Source organism: Lathamus discolor, chromosome 2, assembly GCF_037157495.1.
Source record: "Lathamus discolor isolate bLatDis1 chromosome 2, bLatDis1.hap1, whole genome shotgun sequence".
Taxonomy (NCBI): Eukaryota; Metazoa; Chordata; class Aves; order Psittaciformes; family Psittacidae; genus Lathamus; species Lathamus discolor.
In genome coordinates, this window is record NC_088885.1 from 72,561,544 (window position 1) to 72,588,515 (window position 26,972).

At 38.2% G+C, this 26,972-nt stretch overlaps 1 protein-coding gene across 5 annotated transcripts in view; it reads left to right on the forward strand.

Moving 5' to 3' along the window:
- LYRM4 (LYR motif containing 4) overlaps positions 1-26,972 on the forward strand; it is a 90,460-nt gene that overhangs the window by 11,969 nt on the left and 51,519 nt on the right. For 3 of the 5 annotated variants that reach the window (XR_010610056.1, XR_010610057.1, XM_065667425.1), the window contains exon 2: positions 10,905-11,025. The exons of 1 other annotated variant lie outside the window; for it this stretch is intronic. Coding sequence is in view for 2 of the 4 variants with exons in the window: in XM_065667425.1 (XP_065523497.1) it covers positions 10,905-11,025 (121 nt within the window). In the remaining 2 variants the exon portion in view is untranslated. Of the gene's footprint in view, positions 1-10,904; positions 11,026-12,231; positions 12,307-26,972 lie in introns of those variants that run through there. One more of the 5 variants, XM_065667426.1, reaches the window with a different exon arrangement.

The following is a 26,972-nucleotide window of genomic DNA, read 5'->3' on the forward strand; positions in this document are numbered from 1 at the left end:
TCACTTTTTGTCGCAATCACTCGTGAGTGAATACTTCCTTGGGACTTCTAATTAGCTGCTAAGTACTATCTGGGGGGGGTTATAATATTTTCAGCTTCGTATACAATGGCTTTTGTGATTATATAAATGTCCCAGTCTGAACTTACTCTTGTTCAATAGAATATATATAGACATATTTTACAGAAACAGAATGAGGGTATTTTGCTTTTCATAGTATAAGCCTTTAAAAGAAAGTCTTAAGAGGCTGACTGGAAAACTCTAAAAATTACTGATCTTAGCTTTATCTTCACCTTTATATTTTTAACATCTGAACTTAATGTACTTAGGCTTGACTAGGTTGAAAGACAATACTTTGTCAATGTTTCTCTTCTTAGAGAAAGAAAATTGATCTCTCCCTGAGTTTTTCTGATCTTCCTTTCTGTTATAATGGTTAAACTGCTTCCGTGCACACAAGATCTGTCAGCAGGTGGTTTGAATGGCTTCTGTCCAGGGGGCCAGCATAGACTTAATTTTAAATTTAATCTTATTTTTCTGTCTGGTATTAGATTATATATTGTCCGCTGAGATTAAAGTGAGCATTGTATGCTGAGATCTACACTTTGGCTAGTAGTGTGTATGCACTACAGTTTTAGAGGTGAAGGCCATACATAGCTCAAAAGAAACATTTTGGCTGGTAGATGCTCTTGGCTTCATGGTTGACAGAGCAATCATCCATCCTGAATTGCTTTTTAGAGTAGTGGTAGAAAAATAATAGGAAAATGGGTGTAAGTTTTTGTTTGCTTGTTTGGGGGTTGGTTTTTTGTTTTTTTCTTTTTTCTTCCTTTTTTTTTCCTGGTACGTAAATTAGCTTTCAAGACTGTTTCATTACTTCACTTAGGATTTAGTATTACTTTGAGTCATATGTTAGTTATGGACTCCAGAAAGATATGTAGGATATACAGGTCCTGGGAGCATGAATCTCTTTTACTGGAGCTGGTAGAGATCTCAGGTGTGTCTTAGCTAATTGTTAACTGTGCTCCAAAGATTGGTAGCTGTGGGCATATAGTTCTATAACTAGCCTGCACAGGATCTGGCTTTTTCTCAATGTTTGCCTGTGCTGATAGCACCTGAGAGGTACAAGGAGTGGAGAGCCATGCAGTGCAGAAAGTCATGGTGGATAGTTCTGGCACATTATGCCTGGTGCATACAGATGTGATGCAATTTGTGTAGGTGAATATCAGCTGTGCCAGCCTCAAAACCTTCGATGTGTCTCTGACATGGTCTGTAAATGAACTACTCACTCAGCTTTGCCAAGCAGAATATTCTTTTCCCTTCAAACCTTGCTTCTGTTCACCCATGGTTCCTTCTACTCTTTTATTGTGTAAGAAGCCACATCTGATTTCCCATCAGGATGAAGTGACACCCAGAGTTTGTACTCATTGTGTTCTTGGGTTACTGTTCCATTCTTGGATGAAACTGGGATTTTCAGGCTCGCTTTCTTTTGTGCTGCTCTTATGTGTAAAACTTGTGATGACTTCCATATCCCAATACAAATTAAATAGAAAATATACAGAAGGAAAGATCTAGTTCACTTGTCTTTCTGTGCATCTGTATCTAGGCTTCCTGCAATATTTTATCTATTGTCCAAAGTCACTACATTTACAATCTAAAATGTCTAAAAAGTTTTATTCAGCATTCTGTATGTGCAAGGTGGGACTGTGATTTTGTTATGCGTTCTAAATTGGTTTTTTTTAGGCTCTACATTTGACTAATAAGCTTTGCATATATTAGAATTTCCTATGCTAAGTATTACATTGTAATTTCAAATATCCATCATTGTTGTCAAAATTGATGTTGCAGATTTGCTAAACTAAACATGCAGTGCTTCACTGTAAATGAGGGAAGGTCATCAAGCCATATGGTGATGGGAGGTCCAGTGGGGGAGGTTTGTCACTGCTGGCTGAGTTACAAGAATAAAAGCTCTTTGGATAAGCTGTAAAGGTGATAGAAATGGATGAGAGAATAAAGTTTCAAGAATATCTTCAGTTTTCCAAATCCTGTAACTTCTAATGTGTTGTCTATAAGCAGATAGAGCATGTGGTCTGTTACTTAATATGGATTGTTTAATAAATTATATTTATGGTTTATTGATGTATTTGTCATGAGATGACTGGATCTTATATAATTTCAGTTTCTTTTACTAGACTCTAGTAATATCTCTTACTTGACTCATTTTAGATCTATGATGCTTAAATTCTTTCTCAAAAAGTGCTGGTTTACTTGAACAAAAATCAAGAGGCAAAACTAATCATGTTTATTGCTAGAATCCAACAATCACTTTTGTGACACCCAACTTTGCTAGAAGTCTGTTCTGTAGGCTCAAAATCAGTAGTCTGTCAAAACGACCGACATAGCTTCAACTCGGATAAGCTTCAGAGAACTGTTTCTGAAAGTCTTTTGTAAATCAGAGTATTTCAGTTGTTATTTTAAACCAGTGTGATATCAACCTGTTTCTGATATTCAACCCCTTTTCTAAGGAATTGGCACTTTTATAATTTCCATATTAAAATAATGCGGGTACTGGAACTAGATAGTTCTCTACATGCCTAGATTCAGAAAAAAACCTCTGCTTCAGAAATTTCGTATCAAAATCTCATCATGCAGACCATCCACACTGCCGTCCAAGAAGTTGGAATATCCCAAGGTTTTGTGCCTTGTTGCTTAATTAAACAATAAAAGAAACCCACAAAAAACCAAACCAACCCAACAACAACAAAAAAACAACATAAGCACTGTTTCTTCATCAAAGACGTGACATAATTTTCCACTGACAAGTGAGAAATACTTGCATCCAGCAAGTCTGCTTATCACCCAGAAGGTTTCTAAATGAAGTTACAGTCACCAAGAGGTGCAAAATGGTTAGCCCTCTTCAGGTTTTCCAAGTCACGAGCTAAACTACCTCTCTTCTTAGAATGAAAGGCAACCCCTAGTCATGCTGAAGAGAGAGGAATGTTGGTCACAGTGTTGGACTAAAAATCTAATCTTTCCAGAAAGATAAAATGGGATTTGTAATGGCAATTCACAGCAGGCCAGTCCTTTTTTAAGAACTGTTCAGAAATAGCACAGCACAGCAAATGGAAGGGTATATATCTGCTTCAAAATGAGGGAAGAGAAAAAGCAGGATTTGAACTTGTCGTTTCAAGGCATTCCCCACCTGGTAATTGGAATGTTGGGCAACCCAAGCGTCCTTCCTGGGGAACAGTTGGCAGTGAAAGCTTAGCAGGGAGCTATTAGACATTTCAGGCCATCAGGATGCTTTTTATCTGTGGCAAATTCTGGTTCTAGTTCCTACAACACATCTTTGCCCAGTGCCTTGTTAACTGAGCAATGTGCTCGATTGGGTCCTTCAGTGGTAACCCTCTTTCTTAACCTCTTCTGCAATATAACATTGCAGTTGTAACTCCAATTAAGATGAAAAGAATGCTTTCATTTGGGCATCTTTCCTTTTTTCTTTTAACCCTGACCTTCTGTAAAGCACTCCCTTCTGCAGAGATTCTTTATACTTAGAATTAAACCAATAACTGCTTTTATTTTTAGAAGTATAGCAACAAAAATGTCTGTTTCAAAGAACTGCAAAAATAACTATGCATAGTGCTGACAGTATTCTGGGACTATAAAGAAGGTGGTGTTTGGGAGCTAAGGGCAAATCATGACTGACTAACATGATTTCTTGGATTTGTGAACAAGGGGAGAGCAATGGATGTTGTTTACCTCTGCTTTAGGAAGGCTTTCAACACTGACTCCCACAGCATTCTTGTATCTAAGCAAGGGTGTTATGATCTGGGTGGGCCTTTAAAAACTGGTTGGATGCTGGGGCTCAAAGGGTGGGAGTTGGTGGGTCTTCGGGGCTTGATCCTGGGACTCATCTTGTTGCACATCTTTATTAATGACCCAGAGGAAGCAACACTGCTTGTTCATTAAGTTTGCAGGTGTCACCAAATTGGGGAGCCAGTGAGCTCAGAGGCTCAGAAGTCTGAAGGAAAAGGCCAACAGCAGCCATATGACATTCACTCATTAAGTTATGCTTGGGAAGGAGATGCCCCAGTCACAGAACAGGCTGAGGACTGATTGGCTAGGGAGCAGCTCTGCTGAAAAGGGGCTAGGGATCCTAGGAGACACCCAGCTGTGTGCCCTGGCAGCAGTGAAAGCCATGACCATCCTTAGATGTATCAATAGTTGCTCAGCCACCAGATTAGGGGAGTGATTATCCCCATCTGCTCCATGCTTGTAAGACCACATCTGGAGTGCTGTGTCCAGTCTTGCCCGCACCCCATCCACTGTGCAGGAAAGACACAGATAACTTGAAGCAAGCTCAGCAGAAACCACCAGAGGGGATGAAGCACTTGTCCTGTGAGAAAAGGCTGAGGAAGCTGGGCTGATTCAGCCTAGAGAAGAAACAACATTGAGGGAACCTAAATAGCACCCAGTACCTCAAAGTATCCAGAGGTGCCTGGCAGGAGAACAAGAGACAGCAGATGTAAAGTGGAGGAAGAGAGGTTTTCAGACCGGCTTTAAGGACAAGATTTTTGCCCACAAGGACAACCAAGCAATTGAGCATGTTTCCCAGAGAGGTGGTCCAGTCACCATCCTGGTTTTCAAAACCTGACAGGACAAAACCGTGAGTCACGTGTTCTGATCCCATGACTCCTTTCAGCAGGAGGTAGAACTAGAGACCTCCAGCGCTGCTTTCCAGTGTGAATGATTCTGACTGGATGGTCATCAATGCTTTCTTCTTTGAAATGGGTACAGGCACAAACTGATGAAAGAACAGTCAGAAAAAAAGTCCCACCTTCCTAAGAAGATCCACAAGTGTCTCTTTATATAGATACGTAAATGTGGGGAGGCATTTTCAGTTTTTAGATTGGTAAAAAATGAAAGGGAATTGTTGAAATAGGCATGCATATTACGAGTTTTTTTCTCATCTAGGACATCTTGCATTGGGAAGATGCAAGTTTTTATTAGAAGTTTTTAGATATGTGGCTCAAAGTAGCAAGAATTGCTTTAGAAATAAGTTACAAATCCTTGTATCTGATCATACAGCATGTGTCATATGCACTGGGTCACAGTCACCAGCTCTCAAGTGTGTTTTCTGACGTTCAATTTTTATCCTTTTCCTCTTGTTCTTTTGGCATAATCCTCTCACGAAGTATCTCTAGTGCTGTTCTCTTCCAGACATACTTCTTGCCAATTCCATTGTAACTCATATTTTGTATATTAGCAAAGAAACCAAGTAGTGGCTCATCAGTTTCATTCTATAAGTTTTTTTTAAAGAGCGTTCTTTGATGAGAAAATTTAAGAAAATAATACTGTGTTGCCCATCTATTTTTTCTGTTTCTTTGCTCTTCTCTCCGCCTCTTCCAGCTTGCACACCATCCTCCTCCCCTCTCCCCCCACCCCAGTTCCAGGAACAAGCTTTGCTTTGATTTTAGAGAACAGGCAGGAGTCATCATTGCCATGCTGTAAGTTGAGGTGGTAGTGCTGAAAATGTGTCTCGCGATGGAGTTTGAGGAACACCTTGCTGATAAAACACTGCATTACTCCTGCCTGTTGGTCTTGTGTTTAATTAGACAGGTTACAACTATTTCCCTATGAAGTCCTTACCTCTCAGTCTCAAACATACATCTGTTGTCAAATGTTTCTTTTTTTTAGTATTAAATTCTAATTGCATGCTTCTTTTTCTTCACCTTTATTGGGGTCTTTTGATGAGACCTTTATAGAGGAAAAAAGAATGTAAATACATACTTATATACGGAAATAGGTATGTGTACATGTATAATCATTCCCTCTAAAGGAATTCTGTATGTGGAGACAACCTCACTAATGCTAATAAAAGTTTAAGCTAAAATGAATTTTCTGCAGATACTTCATTATCAAAACTTTCTAATTTTTAATGATATGTCATTCTGAAAATTCAGTTAGGCAAATCTCATCTGGTGCACGCTTTGCTAGTAATAATGCAAAATTCTGGACATTAATGCTGTTGCTATCTCAAGTTAATAGATGTTAATTGGAAGGGAAAATTTGTAAGAAAATATAATTAGTGAAAGGAAACAATGACCTTTTATAAATGGATTCCTCACTTCATATGTTGTTACTGTATTGTAAATCAGTATCTCACTTCTGCACATTGTGTCCCTTAATAAAAGCATCATATATTTCATTTCAGAGTTATTAATCACAGTGGGCTTCCTAGAGGTTGGCTACAGATCACTTACCTTAATTTATTAAATATATGTCAAGGAAAGATGCATTTTACTTTAGACTTTTTTTTAACATCTTGACTATTCTAACTTGCTGGCCTCCTCCCTTGTAATCTGTTTTGCTTGCACGGGCTATACCACTTTCTTCCTCTTCTATCTTCATGTATGTGCTCAATGACTTGCAATTTATAACAGCCATTATGTTTTGCAGTATGTTGCCTATAACTGTGATGCGATCTATTAATACATTATATTTGTTCACAATCAGAAAGACAAGATGTCAACATGTCTGTAAAGCTGTCTTGGAAAGATTACTTAAATATTTAGCATGTTGTGATATTGGTAAATGGAAAGTGGTGCTGAGAAAAACATTGCTTGGCCAGGTTTATTTGGAAGGCATAGTGCTGTGTACTTAGAAGCAAGTATGTCTGCGTGATATTTCAGCTTCTTTTCTTACACTCTAGTTTAGCAGAGCACAAAGATACAAGAGTGAAGGTTTGAAAGGAAACAGATTTTTTTCATTTTTATTTTCTGGTCAGGCACGACATAAGTAAACATTCTGAAATGAGAATTTTTAAATCCTCAAGCAGCAGTTATTTTCTGAAGTACCTCTTGTGGTTTCATTTTTCCTTAACAGCTATGTTTTCAGACTTCCCTTGTAGGCTTCACTCTAGGAGTACACATGTTAGGTTTTTTGATTGTACTTCAGGGCAAGAAAAAGATAAACTCTTTGAAGGTAGAGGTGCATGACTGAGTATTAGAAAAAATACTATTTCCAACTGTGTGCGTTACTGTTATCTGGGGGCATTGTTGTCTCTTAACACTAGCAAGGTAGTGCCCATTCCCTGAGTCTGTGGTAATATTAATGGCCGTGGCTATAATGTTCTTACATTAACCCACAACTACTCTATCTTTTTTCTGCTGATGTGCATCTGTTACCTTGCATGCTTGTGGTGGCTTTCATCATCAAACCGAGTCTATTACCCATTCAGTGCATTCTTTTGATTTAATTCAGAGCTAATTGTGTGACAGATGCACAGAAGTAGGGAAGTGTTTTGACTGTGTATATGCAAGAGAGCTCTGAATGAATATATTCAACCGTACACTCTTGCTTAGGTCCTGCTGTCACTAGCTCACTAAAAGTTCTTTGCAGAAGATAAAATCAAAGGTGTTCACTACCAAAATTTTGGTGCATTTGGATGATGAAAAGTAAAGAAAATGCCTTGTTGCATCTTTCAGCTATTTTTCAATATCTGTTTCCAAAGAATGGTGGGAAAAATAGTAGAATGTGAAATGCACTGAGTTTTCATTTGCAGTGATGTTTCTTAATGAATAGTGTTGCATTCCTAGGAAATTTCCTGAAGGTCTGTAGGAGCTGTTTGAGTGTACTGTATGCAGATTTGCTTTCCCATTCTGTTTCTCTGGAGAGCTTGCTTGGTACCTTCTCGCTGAAGAGTCCTTTTTGTTTATGGACTTGCTCAGTGGGATCTGTTGCAGACTGTATCCATCTAAATCAGACTGCTGTATTCCCTCTTCCTCAGTGCTAATGCTCATTTGGTCCCATGCGGAGCTGGTGGAGTTTGGTAATCCAGAGAGGAAAAAAAGAAAAAAAACCCCACCAAACTCAACAAAAAAAGAAGTTAACTCTTCTAATAGGTTGGCCTTTTGTCAGGTTCCCAAGTCTGGCTGGCTCACCTCTACCAAGTCTCAGACTGGCTGTGCTGGTCTTAAAGAGGCAGAGCGAGGATTTGTGCCCACCAGAGAGGGTGGCAAAATTGCAGCAGCTGCCCTTCACTCACACTGCCTTAAACTTGTTGCAGTGCTGTATGCCCTCAGTTTGTTTTTGCCAGCTGGGATTAATAATCATATCAGCTTGGATAAATCCTTAAGGTACAGCAACCATTTCACTTGCCAGTATGTCGCCTGTCATTTGTCTTCAGATAGCGCTTTTCTTAGATTAATGTGGTTAGGTTTTGTGAAGACAGTCATATATTCTCTACCAATGGCATTCAGAGCTGTGCCTTCAAATGGTACATGGTTGGTTTTCGTGTTTCTGCTTCTTGAATGGAAAATACACACCATTAAAGTAGCTGACCAGTCTGTTCATCAGCCAGAAGATCTTTGGAGGAGTGCTCTTTCAAAACAATGACAGATATATCTCTGAGAGAACAAGTTCTTTTCGTTGCATGTGTATCTGTACTACATGTTGCTACACGCGTTGCTGTACTTACAGAAGAGCTCAGTTGTTCATGCCCTAATGTTAGTACTACATTTTAGTACATAAGTGGTTCAGAGACTCTTGAAGTGTAGAGATTATTGAGGTTTTGAATAGACACTGCTCACAACTGTTGCATTTAAAAAGCTGGTGTTTAAACAAACAAACAAACAATCCCCCAAAACTGCCAGGTTGCTATGTCTTGACTTAATACTTCTCACCTAATTTTGAAAGATTTTTGAGTGTTGGTGGAATATTCCCCTGGCACCTGTCAATAGGGGAAAAAAGGATGTTTTTCAAAGGGTTTGAGCTTTGAGTTCAGTATAACCTTATTGTAAGTGATGTATTTAATCTCAATTTAACTTTAGTAACGAGTAGTACCAAGATACAGAGCTAGTCTTTGAAGTGTGGAGATGTATTGATTTAGCCGTAGAATTAAGATTATGTTAAAGCCTTTGTAAAATAACTTCACTTGTGTATTAATGTTCATAAAGTTTTAAAGGAATTGTAAGCGGAAAAAACCTGCAACTTTCTGAGGACACATAAAGAATGATCTGATGGTATTTTTTAAGTACATATCTTTTTTTCTCAACAACTGTTGGGTGTGATGAGAAGAAGGGAGAGAAAATAGAACAATTAATGCACCATATGTACAAACCAAAAAACAGTCTGTAGGTGTTACACTGAACAAGAATTTGGTTTAGTCTATCTTTTTTATGTAGTTAGCATTTACTCATTTGGTTTGCATTTTGAATGACTTGTATGCAGTAATGGATACTTGCTACTTCGTTTTAATTTTGAGCTAATGTATATATATATGTGTAAGGTCTTTGTATCATTTGCAAACCCTTTCTTGCAGAAAATGCTGTATGTTTCTGCATAGGTTAACCCTATATATATATACATGATTTGAAATCCATCCATTATCAAGCAACAAAATTACACTACATATTAATGATTTGGGGTTGTTTCTTTTGTAGAAGAAATAATGCAGCTTCCCCTTCAAATCTGGCTAGGACAGCAGCTGCAGATGAGAATGAGCTTCCATATTTAATACATTCTATTAACTTCACACATACAAACACACACTCACTCACTCATGGACCCCAGTGTCACATTATAGGTGAACAGGCCCTAATTAAAAGCACACACCATCTGCCAGTGTGCGGCAGCAGGGTGGCACTCCATAACCATCCTGGTTCCTGTGATTGAAATGTATTATTTATGAACTCAAAGAGAAAATATGCTGCTTGGCTGGTGTAGGGTGCATTAGGAGCTGGATAGCACCATCTAATGGTATGGAGTTCTACTGACTATTCATCTTTCTTATACTTCATCTCCCTTTCTCCGACTCCTCCCCCAATTTTTTTATTTTTCAATATCATCTTTGGAGTATTTTATGATCATGTTTCAGCCAATTTTGTATCTCGTGTTTCGCTTTTATACAAGATTGAAAATGGCTGTTGAAATATTACACTATTTGTGGTATTCGCAGCAGCATTTTTTTCCCTTCCAGCTCTGCACGTAAGGTTTTTCTTTCTGTAGTAAAAATGTTACTGCTCTGATGTGGTAGAAAAGTGGGACATTATCGAGGTAGCTGAGCAGGATCAGGTTACTGTTGTTTCTCCTACTCCTCGATGCCTGCGTGTAATGAAAATGTCTGCTGATCAGTCGAATAACTTTATTTTAATATAGAAATTTGCCCTATTTTTTATTGAGCAGTACCCTACAGACTACATAAAGGTTCTTTGCTGTGTTGAAAAGAACAAGGAGAGATTCAGAGATAGCTACAGCTTTGGACCTTTCTTTCTGAAGGGATCATAACATCTTCCTACTTGAAGAGGTTGTGTCCGGTTATTGCTTCTTAGTGGGGAAATGGACAAGGAGGTGTTCAAGGGATGAAATATGCTTTGTTAGGGGAGGAAAGAGGTGAGACAGGGAAGGAGCCCTTTTTGTTACAGTTAGTCCATCAGCCTACCTTTGTTGTAGCCAGAACTAATAATAACATGTAATGAATTTAGTAGTTAGCTCAGGGACTTTTTGAGTATGCAGAATAAGAATTGTTGCACTGATTCAAAATAATTTAGGGAGTGATTTTTGATTCTTAGGCTTCTAGTTATGTTCTTGAGCTTTGCAGTATCCATGCTAAACATCCAACAGTGTGTTTATAGCGATAACAAGCAGTAAGGACTGGGCTGATATGTGAAACATGAATTTATTTCTACAGTAATTTCCAGTAAAACCACCTTTATTCTAGTTAAAGAATATGGCCACTATTTCAACTCAGGCAATACAAGACCCTAAGTAAAAAGAATTATGTATAAAACTGGGGAGAATTTATGACTGTGTATGTATATTGATTTTAAAGATCAGCATGTCTTAAAGAATGTTGAAACATCATGAACTGTGGCATATCTATGAATACATGTCATCTTATTGTTTGTGTTTAGAACGTATGCCATCAGAAGGATAAGAGATGCCTTCAGAGAAAACAAGAATATAAAGGATTCTGGGAAAATAGAAGAACTAGTGAATAAAGCCAAAGCAAACCTAGAGGTTATTCATCGGCAGGTATGTTTTGCTTATTTCATTTTATTTAAAACACATACACTCAGTTAACTGTCTTACCCCATTATAGATGGAAAAAATAGATCCTTGCTCAAAACATCTTTAAATGAACCGTAGTTTTTGTATGTCTGAGCTTGAGAAGGTAGGAATCATCTCTTTATCCATGATGGTTGCAATAGGGGATTTAGGGATGTTTGTTGCATTAACTAGAACAGGCCGTGCTGTCAAAAGTTCATATACTTTTCTGTTACCTTTTCTGCTGTTTGTTTTAATGTCTCTTCACTCTGTTTCTCTTCCTTTCAATCTTTTTTCTCTAGCTTATGTGTGTTAGATTCTTTTTCTCACACTTTCCTTTTTCCATCACAGGTTTAGAAGAGTCACTGTGACACTCACTCTGAATAGTCTTGCCTTCTGTATTTGTTTTTCCCCACTTCCAGATACAGTGTTAGAACAGTAGCAGAACAAGAAAATCTTAAAGTGAATTAAGTAAATTCTGTCTAAATATGTCCAAGCAATGGGATAGATTTTGCTTTGGAAAAAGTTGAGTCACTGGCAATATTTTTCACTTGACATTGTCTGAGTAGCATTTATAGTATCTTTGTTCTTTCCACTGGGTACCATATTATTTAGACATGAATTATACTTCACTGAATTTTAGATACTTTATTACTTCTCATACATACCCACTGTCTATCTACAGCGACCATTGGAAATTTGGAGAGAGCAAGTTTCTATGCCTAAATCACTAATGGCACTTGCAATGCTTAAGCTGTCCCTCCTTGCAAAATCCATGCTTACTGACACTCATCACATTGAGATCAGTAGGACTTTTATTAAATATGGAATTAATATGTGCACCTAATCCTCCATGGTCTGTTTTAACATTAATCTTTTAACAACCAGTAGGTCAGTTAGCTGGATTCTTATTTCAGGAGGAAGCTGGGCCCTTTAGTTTCGCAATTAAATGTGAATATTTTGGTGTGACTTTAATTATTTATTTGAAATTTCTTCTCCCAGAAGCAGATGTTGTTTTGTGCTACCATAGCTTTGCTATCTTTTTTTAACCCAAACACAGCTATTTTTGTGTTTTAAAAGTGTTTCTCAAAGAAGCAGCTCAGATTGGATTGACTGTGCAATTGTATTTCAGTTTCGGGGTGTTTTTCTCGTATCTGTTGGTGATAAGTAGCATTTTCTGCTCTTCCTTTTGAGGTTTTCTCTTGGAGAGCCTTGATATCCAGTATTTTCCAAGGAAGTATGAGAGGCAGAGGCTGGAGAAAACAATGAAGCTGGGAGTGTCACAGGAGAAGAGTCAGAGATCACTCAGACAGATCTGAGCTAGTACTTAGTTAATTGAATTCTAATCAGTAAATTTAGGTATGTAAAATATTTAATCAGTACAGACGGATTGGGGGTCAGTACTATTACTGTACTTAATGTTAGTATAGTATACAAAGATTATCATTTAAGCTTACTATACATAATCTTAAATGTTGCATGCACGCAAAAAAAATGCAACCGATTGATGTTTGGTGTCAGGTAAGGGATCTCTCAGCCTCGAGGGGTAACCTTGAGAGATGACTCTTCTCAAGGGGAGATTGCTGCACAGCCAACTGCTCCAGCCGAGGGAGAGCTCAACAGACCCTGGAGATATTTGCAGCATAAAGTGGTTGATCTGTAGTCAGATCTGCTGCGTTAATGCAGTTTCGGCTGCTGATTAGCCCAGTCTCCATCCATATTGGGGTTTGAGGGTTTTGGTGCTGAGTTCTCATGTAAAACCTCACCAAATAGGATTAATATAGGTCAGGTGTGCTGAGTACCTGCCTGGACCAAAGTCAGTTCCAACAGGAGGAGTGTATCCATCACAGCAGTGGCAAAAGATAAGAATACACTGGGTCAAATTTTGCCACTTAAAGAAAGCTGTATTAAAGAAGAAACAATTTATGGATATGGGATGTCCCATAGTAAAGTGCTACAGAAAATCTCTTGTGGATTGTGGCTTAAGATAAATCCTGTCAGGATGTCAGAAAATGCTCTGTGATGGTTGTAAGTAATAATATAAACACTGTATGTTTGATAAATGAGGAAAGCATTAGTGAAGCTACCACAGTGACCATTTTGCCATGAAAATGGATGACTGAGGTGTACTAAGTTTATTTTTGTTTTAAAATATCATTAACTGTGTGGTACCTGGTACAGCTCTTTCATAATAGCAAGTACTTCCTTTTTCTGAGAAGAGTTCAATTTCAAGGTGTCAAAGCACTTGAAACAGGTGGGAAATACTGCTCTGCTTTATAGATAATGTGTCTGGGATGCTGAAATGAGGATGCTGATTTGTAGAACCTTAATGTTTGGGGTACCCTGACTTGAATGATGGCTCTTCCTGGTTCTGTAAGCCTAAATAATAAAAGGCAGATGATGGGTACGTCTTGCTAAAATAAAGCTTTTCAAACTTTTCTTTTGACAAAACATGGTTCTACTGATTCATCTGAGCCAAAATAAAACTCTTCTCTCCTGTATGAGACCTGTGAACACCTAGATGACTCTGTTTCTTTAAACCCTGAAAAAATATACCATTTCTCTAAAAATGGTATGGGCTCTTGACTCAGGGTGGACTCTTTTCCTTCTAGGTTGTGAGTCTGGTCTTGCACATTTTATGATGCTGGTTTGGTTTTTTTTAGCTTAAAAATTGTCCCTCGGCATCAGATAGGTCTTTCAGCTGCCGTTGAAAGTGTAGGAAGAGCAGGCAGGCTTCACTAATCTTTGTCTGGTATATCCACTCACTGTCCTTTGTAGAGGAGTAGCTGGTCTTAAGGACTTTTTGAATTCATTGGTTGCTAGTGAACATTTTGATCATACATAAACATATGCATGTGCTTACACAAAAATCTCAACACACGTTTTAGTTTTGCAAACATAGAAAACTAGTCTTTAATACAAATATCCTAAATATATTATAATCAAAATGTTGTCAAGCAAATGACATTAAGTACCCATCTTTCTGTTAGGCGTTTGTTACTTGGGAGGGTTATCTTTGCCCTGGGACATACCAGAATAATGCAGAATGGCCTCAGTTACTGCTAAACTTCAGGGTTTTGCTTGTTTGTGTCAAATCTCAGCTATTTAAGAGGTTTCTCCCACATGCAAAATGAATCTGCTAAAGGTAAAGTAGTTTTGAATTGGATCACATTTTGGTATGATTCTTATGTAAGAATTTCAGGAAAAACATACTTGAAAAGTTAGGAATATTAAAGAGTCTGACACAACATCTCATTTTTATCACTGCTAAGACAGTGAAACTTACGTTGGAGTATCTCTTATATGTCACCCTTCCAGAAATTTACCAGAGTATAATCATGCTGCATTGAGTTTTGGAAGGGTGTATGTGTGTATATTATATGTTTGCAGGAGTAAAAGATAGTAACACTCACAGTAACATAATAGACAAAACTTTTCAACAGAAAATCATCTGATAAGAGAAAATTAGTTTGTCAAGATAATTTTGACACAAGTCCCTCAAGGCTTGATATTTGGGCAGTAAGGATTTTTGGGGTTTTTTTTTTTTTTTTGAGTTACATCTATTCCGACCCCCCAAAAAAAGGTTTTCTAAAAAATTGAGAACTGTTGTTCTTTGCAGAATTTCTGTTATGTTTCAGTGTCATTTCACTTTCAGCTATAAAGCGAAAGATAAATCTTGGAAAAATATCAACAATGTCTTAAATGTAAGCCTTTCATCAGGACTATTAAAAGCCTTAGCATCTAAATTCATATTAATATTTTCTTGCTGTCAAATTTAATCATGCTCTGTGGAAAAAAATGCATTCTTGCGCCCTGTTTAATTGAAGATCTAAGTAATGAAGTCATCTGACATTATGAAGACATTATATTTAAAACTAACCAAGCATAACAGAACGTGATTTTATTTTTAAATGCAGAAGCACTGAAGCAAACATGAGCGCTAGCCTATTTATTTATTTATTTATTTGTTAAGTTTGGGGTTTATTATGGTGCAGCATGTCTTGGTAGTGCTGACTTTTTCATAGCTGGCTGATAGAAATTAAATAATGTCCCACTTTGCTGATAATTTGTTGTTACTCCAAAATCAAATTCATAGTCACTTTACATTCTAATTTATGGTTTAGTCATCAAAGTGACCATTGAAGTGTAAGGTTCATAAAGAACTATGTGAATCAGCCTACTGAGAAATGTAAAATAGTGACAGATTACTGTCATTTTGTTCATGTCAGTCACTGTACAATTTGCTTGAATGTATAAAAGTAGCTTTGTAAAGCTGAAAGCCATGGGTGAACATTAATTTCTGTCTTAGTCCTCCTCTGCTTGTTATTGGTTTTCATTTAAAAATAGTCTGGCTAAAGGAAGCAACAACTCTGATTCTTTACTCAACGCTTTGAAGACCTTTTTTGTGTATGCTTACTGTGTAAGCAGCGCAATTTGTGGTGGCTTCCCTGTCACAAGTAAGTTTGAAATAGAAAGTTTTTATAAATTTTGAGGCTAAGTCTTGTGTTCCTTCAAGGATTATCCTAACAGCCGTTCCCCAGCTATGCTAATATGACCTCATTTGTGAGTTTTCATTACTACTGGAATATGTTAGCAGTAGGAGAATTTGCCCTGAAATGTTACTGCTGTTGCCGAGTTTCACGATTCATAGAAGCCACTTTGAAGATAGGATAATACTGAGTGATTCAAAACATTGCTAGTTTCCTTTGTGGCATGTTGTCTCTCAAGTTTTGAACTGAAAGTATAGAAGTGAAATTCAAAAGTTGTATTAGACCTGTGTGCTCTGGTTAAATCCCTACTTTAATTTACAGAACATCTTACTCTTTAAGTATTCTTCCACAGTACTTTCTTCTTAGTTTTAGATTGTAGCTGGAAACCACCAGTCATCTTGTTGTCCAGCTATGAAAGGTTATTTTGTTTTTGCTGGGAGCTCTTAAGGCTTTAGTATCAATTGTACTAGTTTTGACATCACACAACTACAGTACTGTCCAGTAAAACAGCTATAATATTTCACAGCATTTGTCCCTTTAAATAATCCAAACTGTTATGAATCATGGTTTGCACAAACCTCTAGCAGGGAGACAGGAAATACAGTGAGGACGTTTGGATCTGCTTCCTTTGCAGGTGACTGGTCATCGACGTTTTCGAATGGAACAGTTGAACTTTTGTATTTCTTTTGAGTTTGAGTTGCTCTTCCTCAGACTTGACTTGTCTTACTGTTCCCTTCAGATGTGTAGAAGAATGAAAGAACATGGTTTTCAAGTATGAGAACTCTTATAAAGATTCCACTGATAATGATAAATATTGAGTACTTGGAGCATTTTTCATGTTTGCAGCATGCTGTAAGTGCATTCTAATCTTTGAAATATTCACTGATTATAGTAACTTTAGCTCTTGTTTCTTTTAAAGAGATGCTTCATGACTATGCCTTGATAAAAGGCCATGTCATACTTACTTGAGATTTGAGTCTCATATTCTGCTGTTTCTTCATATTTGCCATTTCTAGTAAAAATCATTAACATGGTTGTGTTCTGAAATTTTTGTGCAATAAGAGCAGTTGAACAGTTCTGGGGTTCTTTTTTTGGGTAAGGGTGGATGATAAGCCAAGTTGCCAATGCAGCTGTAACCAAATACTGTGCCTTCTTGAGGTGGTCATTACCAGTATCTCACTTTAGTAGTATCATAGATACAAGTAATAGTGAATGGAAGTGGAAAGGATACTGAATGAATGTACAAAGATAGCAGTCATATTATTATGGACTGGTAATAATACAGCCATAGGGGAGCATATTTCTGTTAATCAAAATAGCAGGAATATTAAAGCATGTTTAATAAATATTAGCAAGACAAGCAGTTTCAGTTATAGTTACTCTAAGAAAACCCAAAAGGCAGGAGTACCTTAGTTTACGGCACCTGCTTTGGATTTTATTGCTAATCCTTTGTGGCTCTATCAACAAATGCTTCCATTTTTTTCCTTATTCCAGTTCTAGTAATCCTGTGGTTGATTTGCAGCAATAGCAGATAAATGAGTAAATGCCAAGGTGTATATATTTCTGGACTGAAACCATATTGCTGAATATTCACAAGACAGGTACCAATTTACAGAATTGTGAGTGACACTGGAATTTACTATCTCAAGGAACTTCTCAGTCTTCAAGAAACAGTCTGTGTATCTGAACATAGCTGTGTTTTACTGCAAAGCACTGTAGGCTGGGTGACCTTAGCAGAAGATTAGTTATAAAAATTCTTATTAGTAATTTTAGTTTCAGGCTGCAAGTCATATTTCTGTCTAATTTTTATGAATACGTAAGAAAGTTGCAAAATACCATATAATGTATTTGAGTATATTAGCAGCAGTTTTGAAGTCAAGAGGAAAGAATAGCTAGTAAAGCTCTTTGAGCACTCTTGAGTACAGCGTGCAGCACCTTGACTATGCTTCACGTATGTATATGATACTGGCAAATCATGTTTTCTATGTTGGTGCTATAATGCACTTTCCTTTTATCAAGTTTGTCATTGCAAGGAAGTTCTGAAATCACAGATTAATCTGCTTTTCTTGAGAAGATCCTTGAATCTATCTTATTTCAGCTTCACAAAGGCAAATACCCATTTTTCTACAAAAAAAAAAAATAAAAAGTAGACTTACAGTTCCTATCTAAGAGGATTGTCCTTGGAAGTTTGCTGCTTTTTTTAGTATTGCATACTTTTATTTATTACAGTTGCATCTACAAATTCCAACAAGAATAGAACCAACATTATGCACAGGTATTCCTACCTCTTGAGCCATTTAGTTTGTTAAAAGTATAGACACATGAAAGAGTTTTCAAATGCCTCATTCACAGAAGAGTAGGAGATGAGTATTATAATCAAATGATGGACAAAGATCCTGTTAAAAGTTTCATCAAGTCACTGCACAGTATTAGTTTTTGAAGGTAATCAAGCATCTATACACTTCTAAATACTTGGAATGGCATCTAGAATTCAGCAAATGTTAGGAGTGGTGAGCCTCCTGCACTTACCTTGTTCTTAGCCTGTTGCAATGCTGGTAGTCAGTTTTTAATTGCTTTACCAGATCATGAGTTCTCATTTGACTGGTTCCTTACATGCATTTACTGAAATTATGCTGGAATCTTGTGGCATAGCCAAGCACTGAATTTTTATCAGCTGACTTTGGTTTTTAGAAGGCATTAGGGGGATTTTTCTGTGGATTGATGTTATGTTATTTTATTTTATTTTATTTTATTTTATTTTATTTTATTTTATTCTAAAGCACTGTGAGTGGTATTTTTAGATTTTTTTTTTCCTCAAGGTCATTTAAATCCTATTTGTTACGTTAAAGTTGTACATACTTTCCATATTTGAATACATAACTCAAGAAATATAAATCTATGTATTTTTTTGTTTATTAACAATAGCCTACAAGGAAGAATACGAGTAAGAAAGCAACAGAAATCCTTACCATACATGAAGTTTCAGTGCTCTTTACTTGGAAAGAGACACAGATGGAGGTGGAAGAATAATACAGGATAGATAATACCTGTCTTTTAGTAAACAAGAGAAAACTGGAAATTGAAATTGGGAGGCTTTAAATTCAGAGCTATACTGGTTTTGTATTCAAGTATGAGTGTAAATGCATTTTATGTCCATAAGGTTTTTTGGGGGGGAGGGGATGAGGAACAAATTAAAAAGTGTAATAGGACTAACTTTGAAAAGTTAGTAAAATTTACTTGGTAAATTTGAATAGAAATCCAGGTGAATTCACAGGGTACGTTAGCAGTGAGGTCTACTTTGGCCAGCCTTTTCAAACAGCTTTTTAATTTTGGCATGTAGGACAGCTTTGGAGATGTGCAATACAGTAACAGATGCCAAATGCCCAGAGCTGTCATATCAGCTTTATTTCTAGCTTCTGAGTGTGCGGGAAGTATAACAGACGTTTTGCCCATCTTCAGGTGGCATGGCTCTCCAGGTGGCACCTGTGTGAGTCCCCGGGGTGGTGTTAATCCTTAGGCTGTCATTTAACTCTCCTCTTGGAGAGCAAGATTGTATTTTCACAAGTGATTTGCTGCTGTTTGCCCTGCTGACTGAATTACAAGTGTCAGGTTCTGCCAGCAATATTAAATGCCGAAGCAGACCCTGAATTGAAAGTAACCTTTAGGCTACAAGCAGAGGCAGTTCAGAGGTAGAATGAGGCTTTGTCTTTCTCATCTAAGAGCCTTAGTTTAAAACACAGCATTTAATGTATGCAGTAACCTTTCCTGAAAAAAAAAAAAAAAAAGACTGTTGAGTGTTGGCAGCTGCTTTTTAAAATACTTTAATTATCTGTCATAAAGAGCTGTCATTACTTTTGTTACATGTATTTAGTGGCTAATCCAGTGAGGTTGGGGCCTTATAAATAAGAAGTAGTTATATAATGTATCCAGAACTCTGAGCATCTGATGTTATGCATAGAGGAGGGCTGCCTGAAGGGCAGGAGAAGGACTTCCTTTCTAGTGAGCAGTTCGGCATGGCGCTATGTCTTACCTGATCACATAAACACTAGGTATAAACTTCCACATGAATAGAGGAGTAGGTTTCATCAGCTAGGCCAGTCAGTAGCTTTTTTAACCAGTTAGCAGCACTGATTGAACCAGTCTGTGCCGAAGAAAGCCCCAGAAGCAAGGAAAGCTCATGTTTTCAGGGAGATTTGTTCATCTGCCACTCATCCCTTCCTGCTTTCTGCTTTCCTGTGTTTATTGTCACAAGGGCTTCTGCCCAGTGTGTAAATGATTATGGTTCATAGGGGTGGCAGTTAAAACAAAACTTCAAGGGGGCCTCTTCCGAATGAGGTACCAGCAGGTGCATGTGTGTTCTAGTATAAATATAAAATACAGCCAAGGGAGGGGAAGTAGAAATAAGTGCTGGTAGTTTTGATCACAGCTGAGATTACTTCTGCCATATTTCTAATCTGACTATGCTCTTGAGTTGATGCGGGCCAGTCTGGTTTGTAGTGATTCCAGTTGAAGGATGATTTGAAGACTGAGTTTCTAACATTAACCTTTGAGCAACTTTCTGTCTTTCTTGCTGTGCAGTGTCTGCTGTGGAGCAGAATGTTTCTGGAGGATCTCTTTTTGACTGAATAGGAAAAAGAGAAATATGGGAGGTTTGTGTGTTATTTACGAAATGTATAACCTTGTAAAAGCCTTTCATACATATTGTGACTTATGTTCATGTCAGAACATAGATCTTTCCTGAGCATCCTTTTTCAGTAGTGTTATCATGGGATAGACCAGTTTTAAGTACAGCTAGACCTTGAGGAAATGAAAGGGATTGCTGTTTTGAGGACTTCTGAAAAACCTAAGAGACACAACAGTGCTGTTGTTACGACAATGATCTCTTGTTTTGATCTCCCACAGTCTTTTGTTTGCTTTTTATAGTCTGCTGTTTTATTTTGCTTTCCTTGCTGAGAAAACTTTCCTTCCTGGTTTTGTATACTGCTTATTGAAAGGAGACAGTGTCAGGTTCAAGTGGCACCTCAACTGAGCAGGTACACTTCCATCCAGGAGGAGCTTTGGCACATTTGTCTGGTGCCTCAGATCCCCAGGACTGTGTTCTGCTGCCCTTGAACTGCAGTCTGTAATTCAGGATGACGATGTTGGTGTTGACGCCTTCTCTGTCTGATAAATCTCCTAGTCCTGTAGCTGTGGTACAATGGCATTTTTTTTTTAGTTGCATTTTCTCCCCTCTATGCTCAGTCATCAGTCTCTATTACAGTTACAGCTTTTTCCTTTACGGCTAACAAAGGGAAGAAGGAACAGTTCAGCTCCTCTTTAAGCCATTTGCAGTCTTTTCTGGCCTTTCAGATAGTCATGCGTCTCCACTCAGCACTTTGAAAATGCAGTATGTAGAATCTTACCTGACACTCTAAATCAGATGCCTGGTTTTGTTTCTTCCACAGATAGTTCGTCAAGTCTAAAGAATTTACTTTTGTCTTAATTTGTAGCTTAAGGCCAGCCTACAAAGAGCTGTATTTGCCCCATTTGCTCAAAAAATCTGACTTCACAAGTACTTTTTATTTCCCCGTCTTACTATCTTGATGCTTATTCTGTTAGTTTAGTCACTAAAACTCTTTCATTACCCAGGTGCAAAGGCGCCAGCTGTTAATTTAAAATTACATTTTGGCAAATGAAACCTGTTTATAAACCCTACCAGGGTTAACTGTCATTTCATAAAAATATGGAAAAAAAAAACCCCAAAAAAAGAAGAAATTCTTTTTCACAGTCCTCTGTTTCTGCTTTTCTGCATGTACTGTAGTATTCTGGAGTTCACTCTGGAGGTCCATTGAATACCCCTGTGGAGCAACGTAGCACCAAACATGGTCTCTTTCTCTAACACTGTTTGTATGAGTTTGTAGCCAGGTAAATTCACAGTGATATAGTTTTATTTTGACAATAAACATAAACACATGTGTGGCCTTCATATGAAGCTCTTTCAAACAAAGAAGTTTTATCATTGACATGTTATGGTTCCATTTCACCTTTTTTTGCAGTCATTTGCATTCTGTCTACTGTCTCTATATTAAGCTGCTTGTGTTTGAGGGAAATGTGTTCTGTCCATGAAGTTTGGATGAAGGCCTAGCTTTAAGGAAGAAAGTTGCTAGACTCCATTATCAGCATGTCTGATCCAGCCCTTAGAAGTTCAAGCAGGGAAAACTGTTTTCTAGACAAGAGTATCAAGAGAAGTTTAATTAGTGTTTACGCAGTCTCCTTGGTACTGGTGCATTGCTGCTGTCTTTAGCTCTGTACTTTCTGAGGTGAGCCTGGATTTTTTTTGGCCGTTAAAAGCGATAGCTGCAGTGCCCTTCATCTTTGTGACAGGCATTATGCCAGTACATTAATTCTGAAAGCAAGTAAAAAAAAGAAGAAAAAAGAAGCCCAAACTCTTCCAGTCACATTTAAAACACAAATAGACTGATTCCTGTTGTTATTCTCTCTGGGGTATGTCAGAGGTATGGACTGCCTGGAAGTTCTTCCTAGGCTGTTTGCTTTGCAGGAAGGGAACCATTACTAAGCAGAGTTTCGAGATCACCTTTGTAATTTGGCCACCTGTAGAAAGTGCATAAATACATACTTTGAAATACAGATTTGTTCTTCATGCTGTAAACAAGGTCTTGTCCCTCACTAGGGCAGTTATAAATATTGCAGTGTAGTGGCTAGATAATATGTACATAGTCTTTCTGTGTGAGTGTAATTCACTTACTGAGCAGTTGTTTTGTAATTTTTAGCCATACTTTCATCCGAGTGTATGGTTAATGAGACTTATGTGACCAAATCACTTAGCCTTTCACATTAATGCAGATCTTGTTTGTAACTATGTTGTTAACCCAGTGCTTTGGTTATGTGTTCAAATTATCTTAATTTTAATTGAAAGTACTTTTTGTCTCTCAGAAGTCTATTTTCTATGCACATTTATCAGTAGTGAATACTTACTGGGGGTGATTACTCTCTAACTGCTTGTGCTGGTATACCTGTGGGAGGATAATCAATCTTGTGCTTTTTAATTGAAATCAATAATGTGTTTACATTTATCAATATTTCTTAATTGCCAAGTTATAACAGTGGAACTTCAATAATAAATCATGCCAATGGTTAACTTCATACATTAGACTTTGAAGAGTCTCCTTAAGCAGTCTGACATGTTGTAAATTGCTTTAAAATGATTTGTATGTATGCTTATGGAGAAAGAGGAGAAAAAAATAGTGTGGAAAGTCGTGCTGCAGAATAATACTGAAGAACTAACGCACTGACAGTAAAATACCTTTACCACATGTATGGTATGCTTTATGGGCAAAAAAAAAAGAAGTAAGTCTTTTCAAAATGCTAGTTTTTATTACTAATAATTTTGTGAGTATGACAGTACATGTACATTTGTTGTGCCATCCTAAGGGACTTGTCAGGGCTGGGACTTGTTTCCCTTCTCCCAGCTGTACAAGCAGTGCAGAGCACAGAGAGAAGTACTAGTACTACTGCTCCTTTACAGAAGTGAGTTCCAGGAGATCAAGGCAGCCTGATTTTAACTGTGCATTTCACCATGTCTGTCCTTACACTATTAACGTAGAACTGAAGGAGGCTGCTACTTCTTAAATTTAAGTATATATTTAAAGACTTTGCATAGGGAAGAAAATGATTTTCCCAGGTTCACAAAGTGTGCATACAGGAGGAAGTGAAGCATGGCATTCCAAATCTTGCACTACTGTCTATCTCAGTAGGTATCCCTTTATCACCTCCCTTACTCTTCTCTGTCCTCTTTAGATCCAAGTAGCAGTAGACTGGAGAAAAACATCTGCTTAGACAGAATCCTGGCAGGATGCTGACCACATTGTTTGTGTCAGCCTTAAAATGTTTTACAAGCTTCACCAAGGACAATATAAGAATTAAAAATTCTGCCTAATGAGCAATGAAGAAAGAGTTAATAGTTAATGCTGTTATTTCCTAATTAAGTTAGAGCCACTGTGAACACCCAAGATAGAAAAAGAGAGAAGTAGGTAAGCTGCTGTTTGTGGGGTTTGCAGTTTTACATGTCTTTTCAGTTGAGATCCTAAAGGTGAACTGCAGTTTTTCGATTACACATACATACACATACAAAATTCAGATAAAAGTAACTGATGTTGTTAAATATGATATAAAATTAATTATGCTAATATCTTACTGCGTAGGGACTGATTTTATATGCTGCTTGTAGAAGGAACTCTTAGCTGAATCAGTTGTTATCTGAAATGCTGTAGAATTAAATGGCATTTTGCATAGAGTTAGAGAATAAACCATTTGCTTAAGATGAAAATAAGACTGAAAAAAAATAAATGCTCATTTTGGGAAAGAACAACAAATGAGGGGTTTGAAGAGCTGGAAAATGAATATGACTAACATCTTTAACAGTTGAAACAGTACAAGAACAATATTTATATACCTGAAGATAAACCCCCTTTATCAATGTGTGAGTAAAAAATTCACCAGGGTCTCAGTCCTAGGAATCAAAAAGATGGATTTAAATGTCCAAATCTTGATGCAGGTAGCAAAGTTCCCCGTCACTGGAGCAGTTCAAGATCAGACATATATGCATGCCTGTTCCTCTTGCCTTTTCTGTTCTCCATTCTGGCTCCATCCCTACATAGTACTCTAGCTTAGTAATTTAAAACTGTATATTTATCTGTATTTCAAATAAGATACTATTGATAGTTTTTATTTCACTTGTTTGAACTTGTATGAGAGAAAAATGGCTGGCCAATGGGGAAGTTAAACACCACTATGAAGCCTAATGCCATCCTACCCAGTGTCATGTTTGAAATTTTAACTTCTGTAGTTCTAGTCCTTTTCGTACTAACTGAAGAAATTGCGTGTTGCCCAGGTCCTAAAAAAAAACCCTCAGAAGTTTTGTTGTCAGTGTGCAAAGATGCCTGCCCTCTGACATCAAGGCTAACTTTTAGATGAAAAGACAAATTAAAATATTAAACGCTTCAGTCTTGCAGCCATTTTTTTGACTTCTTGCAAATGTTAAAAGTAATAAATTAAGCCTCCCCCTACTTTTTTAAATGAGACAAGACTGTTAAGACACAGCTGTCCAACAAACAAAATTACAGTGATTACCAAACCAAATCACAGTAAAGCAGGGACCTGTAATCAATCTCTTTGCGAAGGGTAAAGCAATTCAGAAGACAAAACCATCGACATTTTCTTTAGCATGGCAGGTTAAGTGCATTCATGTTGCATGTGGAGGGCTTTGCAGTAGGATGCTTGTGTGAACAAGTTATATTTAGTTTAAAAAACAGACATCCTGGAATGCAGCTGATATGGTATGTGAGCCAACACTGCTGCATGGGCTCTGAGCTAGAGGTTGTTTGCATCTGTGCCTAGAAGGGTAAGCTTGGGTCAGCATATGAATGTGTGAACACAAGTCTTTAGGAAGCGATGACCCTTCAGTGGCATTCAAATTGTATTTGCCCTTTTTGTTTCAAGCCTGCTAAGATAGCCAAGATGCCCATAACAGTAAATTTAGTTTGGCTGTGTGGTGGGTTGACTCTGGCTGGGTGGCAGGTGCCTACCGAAGCAGCTGTTATCACCCTCTCCTCAACTGGATGGTGGAGAGAGAATATAACAAAAGACTCATGGATTGAGATAAGGACAGGGAGAGATCACTCATCGATTACTTTCGTAGGCAAAACAGACTTGACTTGGGGAATTAATTTATTACCAGTCAAATCAGAGAAGGATAATGAGAAATAAGACTACATCTTAAAAGCACCTTCCTTCCACCCCTCCCCTCTTCCCAGGCTTCACTTTACTCCCAATTGCTCTGTCTCTTCCCTGCCAGTGACACAGAGGGGACAGGGAATGGGGTTTGCAGTCAGTACATAACGTTTTTTCTTCTGCTGCTTCCTCCTCAGGGGGAGGACTCCTCACACTCTTGTCCTGCTCCACCACCGGGTCACGGGAGAGCAGTCCCCCACCAACTTCTCCAACATGAGCCCTTCCCATGGGCCGCAGTTCTTAATGAACTGCTCCAGCGTGGGTCCCTTCCATGGGGTGCAGCCCTTCAGGAACAGGCTGCTCCAGCGTGGGTCCCTTGCATGGGGTGCAGCCCTTCAGAAACAGACTGCTCCAGTGTGGGACCCTTCCATGGGGTGAAGTCCTTCAGGAACAGACTGCTCCAGTGTGGGTCCCTTCCATGGGGTGCAGTCGTTCAGGAACAGACTGCTTCAGCGTGGGTCCCCTGTGGGGTCACAAGTCCTGCAGCAAACCTTCTCCAGCGCTGGCTTTTCTGTCCACGGGCCACAGGTCCTGCCAGGAGCCTGCTCCAGCGTGGCTTTCCTATGGTGTCACAGCCTCCTTCAGGCATCCCCCTGCTCCAGCACAGGGTCCTCCATGGGCCGTAGGTGGGTCTGCTCTACCATGGACCTCCGTGGGCTGCACAGGCGCAGCCTGCCTATGGTTTGCACCATGAGCTGCAGGAGAATCTCTGCTCCAGTGCCTGGAGCATCTCCCTCTCTCCTTCACTGACGTTGGTGTCTCATATTGTCACTCCTCTTCAGCTGCAGTTGCTGTTGTTTTTTCCCCTCCATCTTAAATACATTATCCCAGAGGTGCTACCACCGTTGCTGATGGGCTCAGCCTTAGCCAGTGGTATGGGTCCGTCTTGGAGCAGTCTGCGTTGGCTCTACTGGATGCAGGAGAAACTTCTGGCAGGTTCTCAGAGAAGCCACCCCTGTTGCCCCTCTGCTACCAAAACCTTGCCATGCAAACCAAATACAGGCTATTAGCATGAAGAATGCAAAATCTTGTTTGAATTCAGATGATTTGCATGCATTGTCCTCCAAAAGTATGTTTAATAATAACATTTAGCCTGGAAGTAGTGGCAGATAATTCAATGAAGATCAGGTTTTATATATTGACATAAGGTGGCAAAGTCTGGCTTTATACAACATTGGTTTCATCAGTGCTGCTTGATTTTGGTTTGTTTTCAACCTTTCATTTAAAGTATAATTGGAGTTCTTTATTTGACTTGCTGGCTAAGGCTTTTTAAAATACAAATATCAGTCTTGTACCTCTAGTACAGAATGCTGTGAAGCTGAGAGAAGGAGAGTCTGACCTACTCTTACAAAAGAAAACAAAACGGAGAAAGGGTGGAACACAGGAACAGAGAGATCCAAGGTTTCTCACCATATAGTAATGGATATGACCTTTAATATTGAGGCCTTTGGATCAAATTTAAGTTGGCATTAAAATTTTCTAATAAATTCCCTGCTGAATCTCAGAGGTTTTTTCCTCAGATTTAATTCAATAAGGTCACAATAAAGCCAGTGCTGTCTGTGCTATTGTAATTGCTCTCAGCAGGCTGATAATATTATTGCAGAGAAGTGCCAGCTACTGTGCTTTTATTTTGTTCTTCAAGAACTCTCCTTCCTA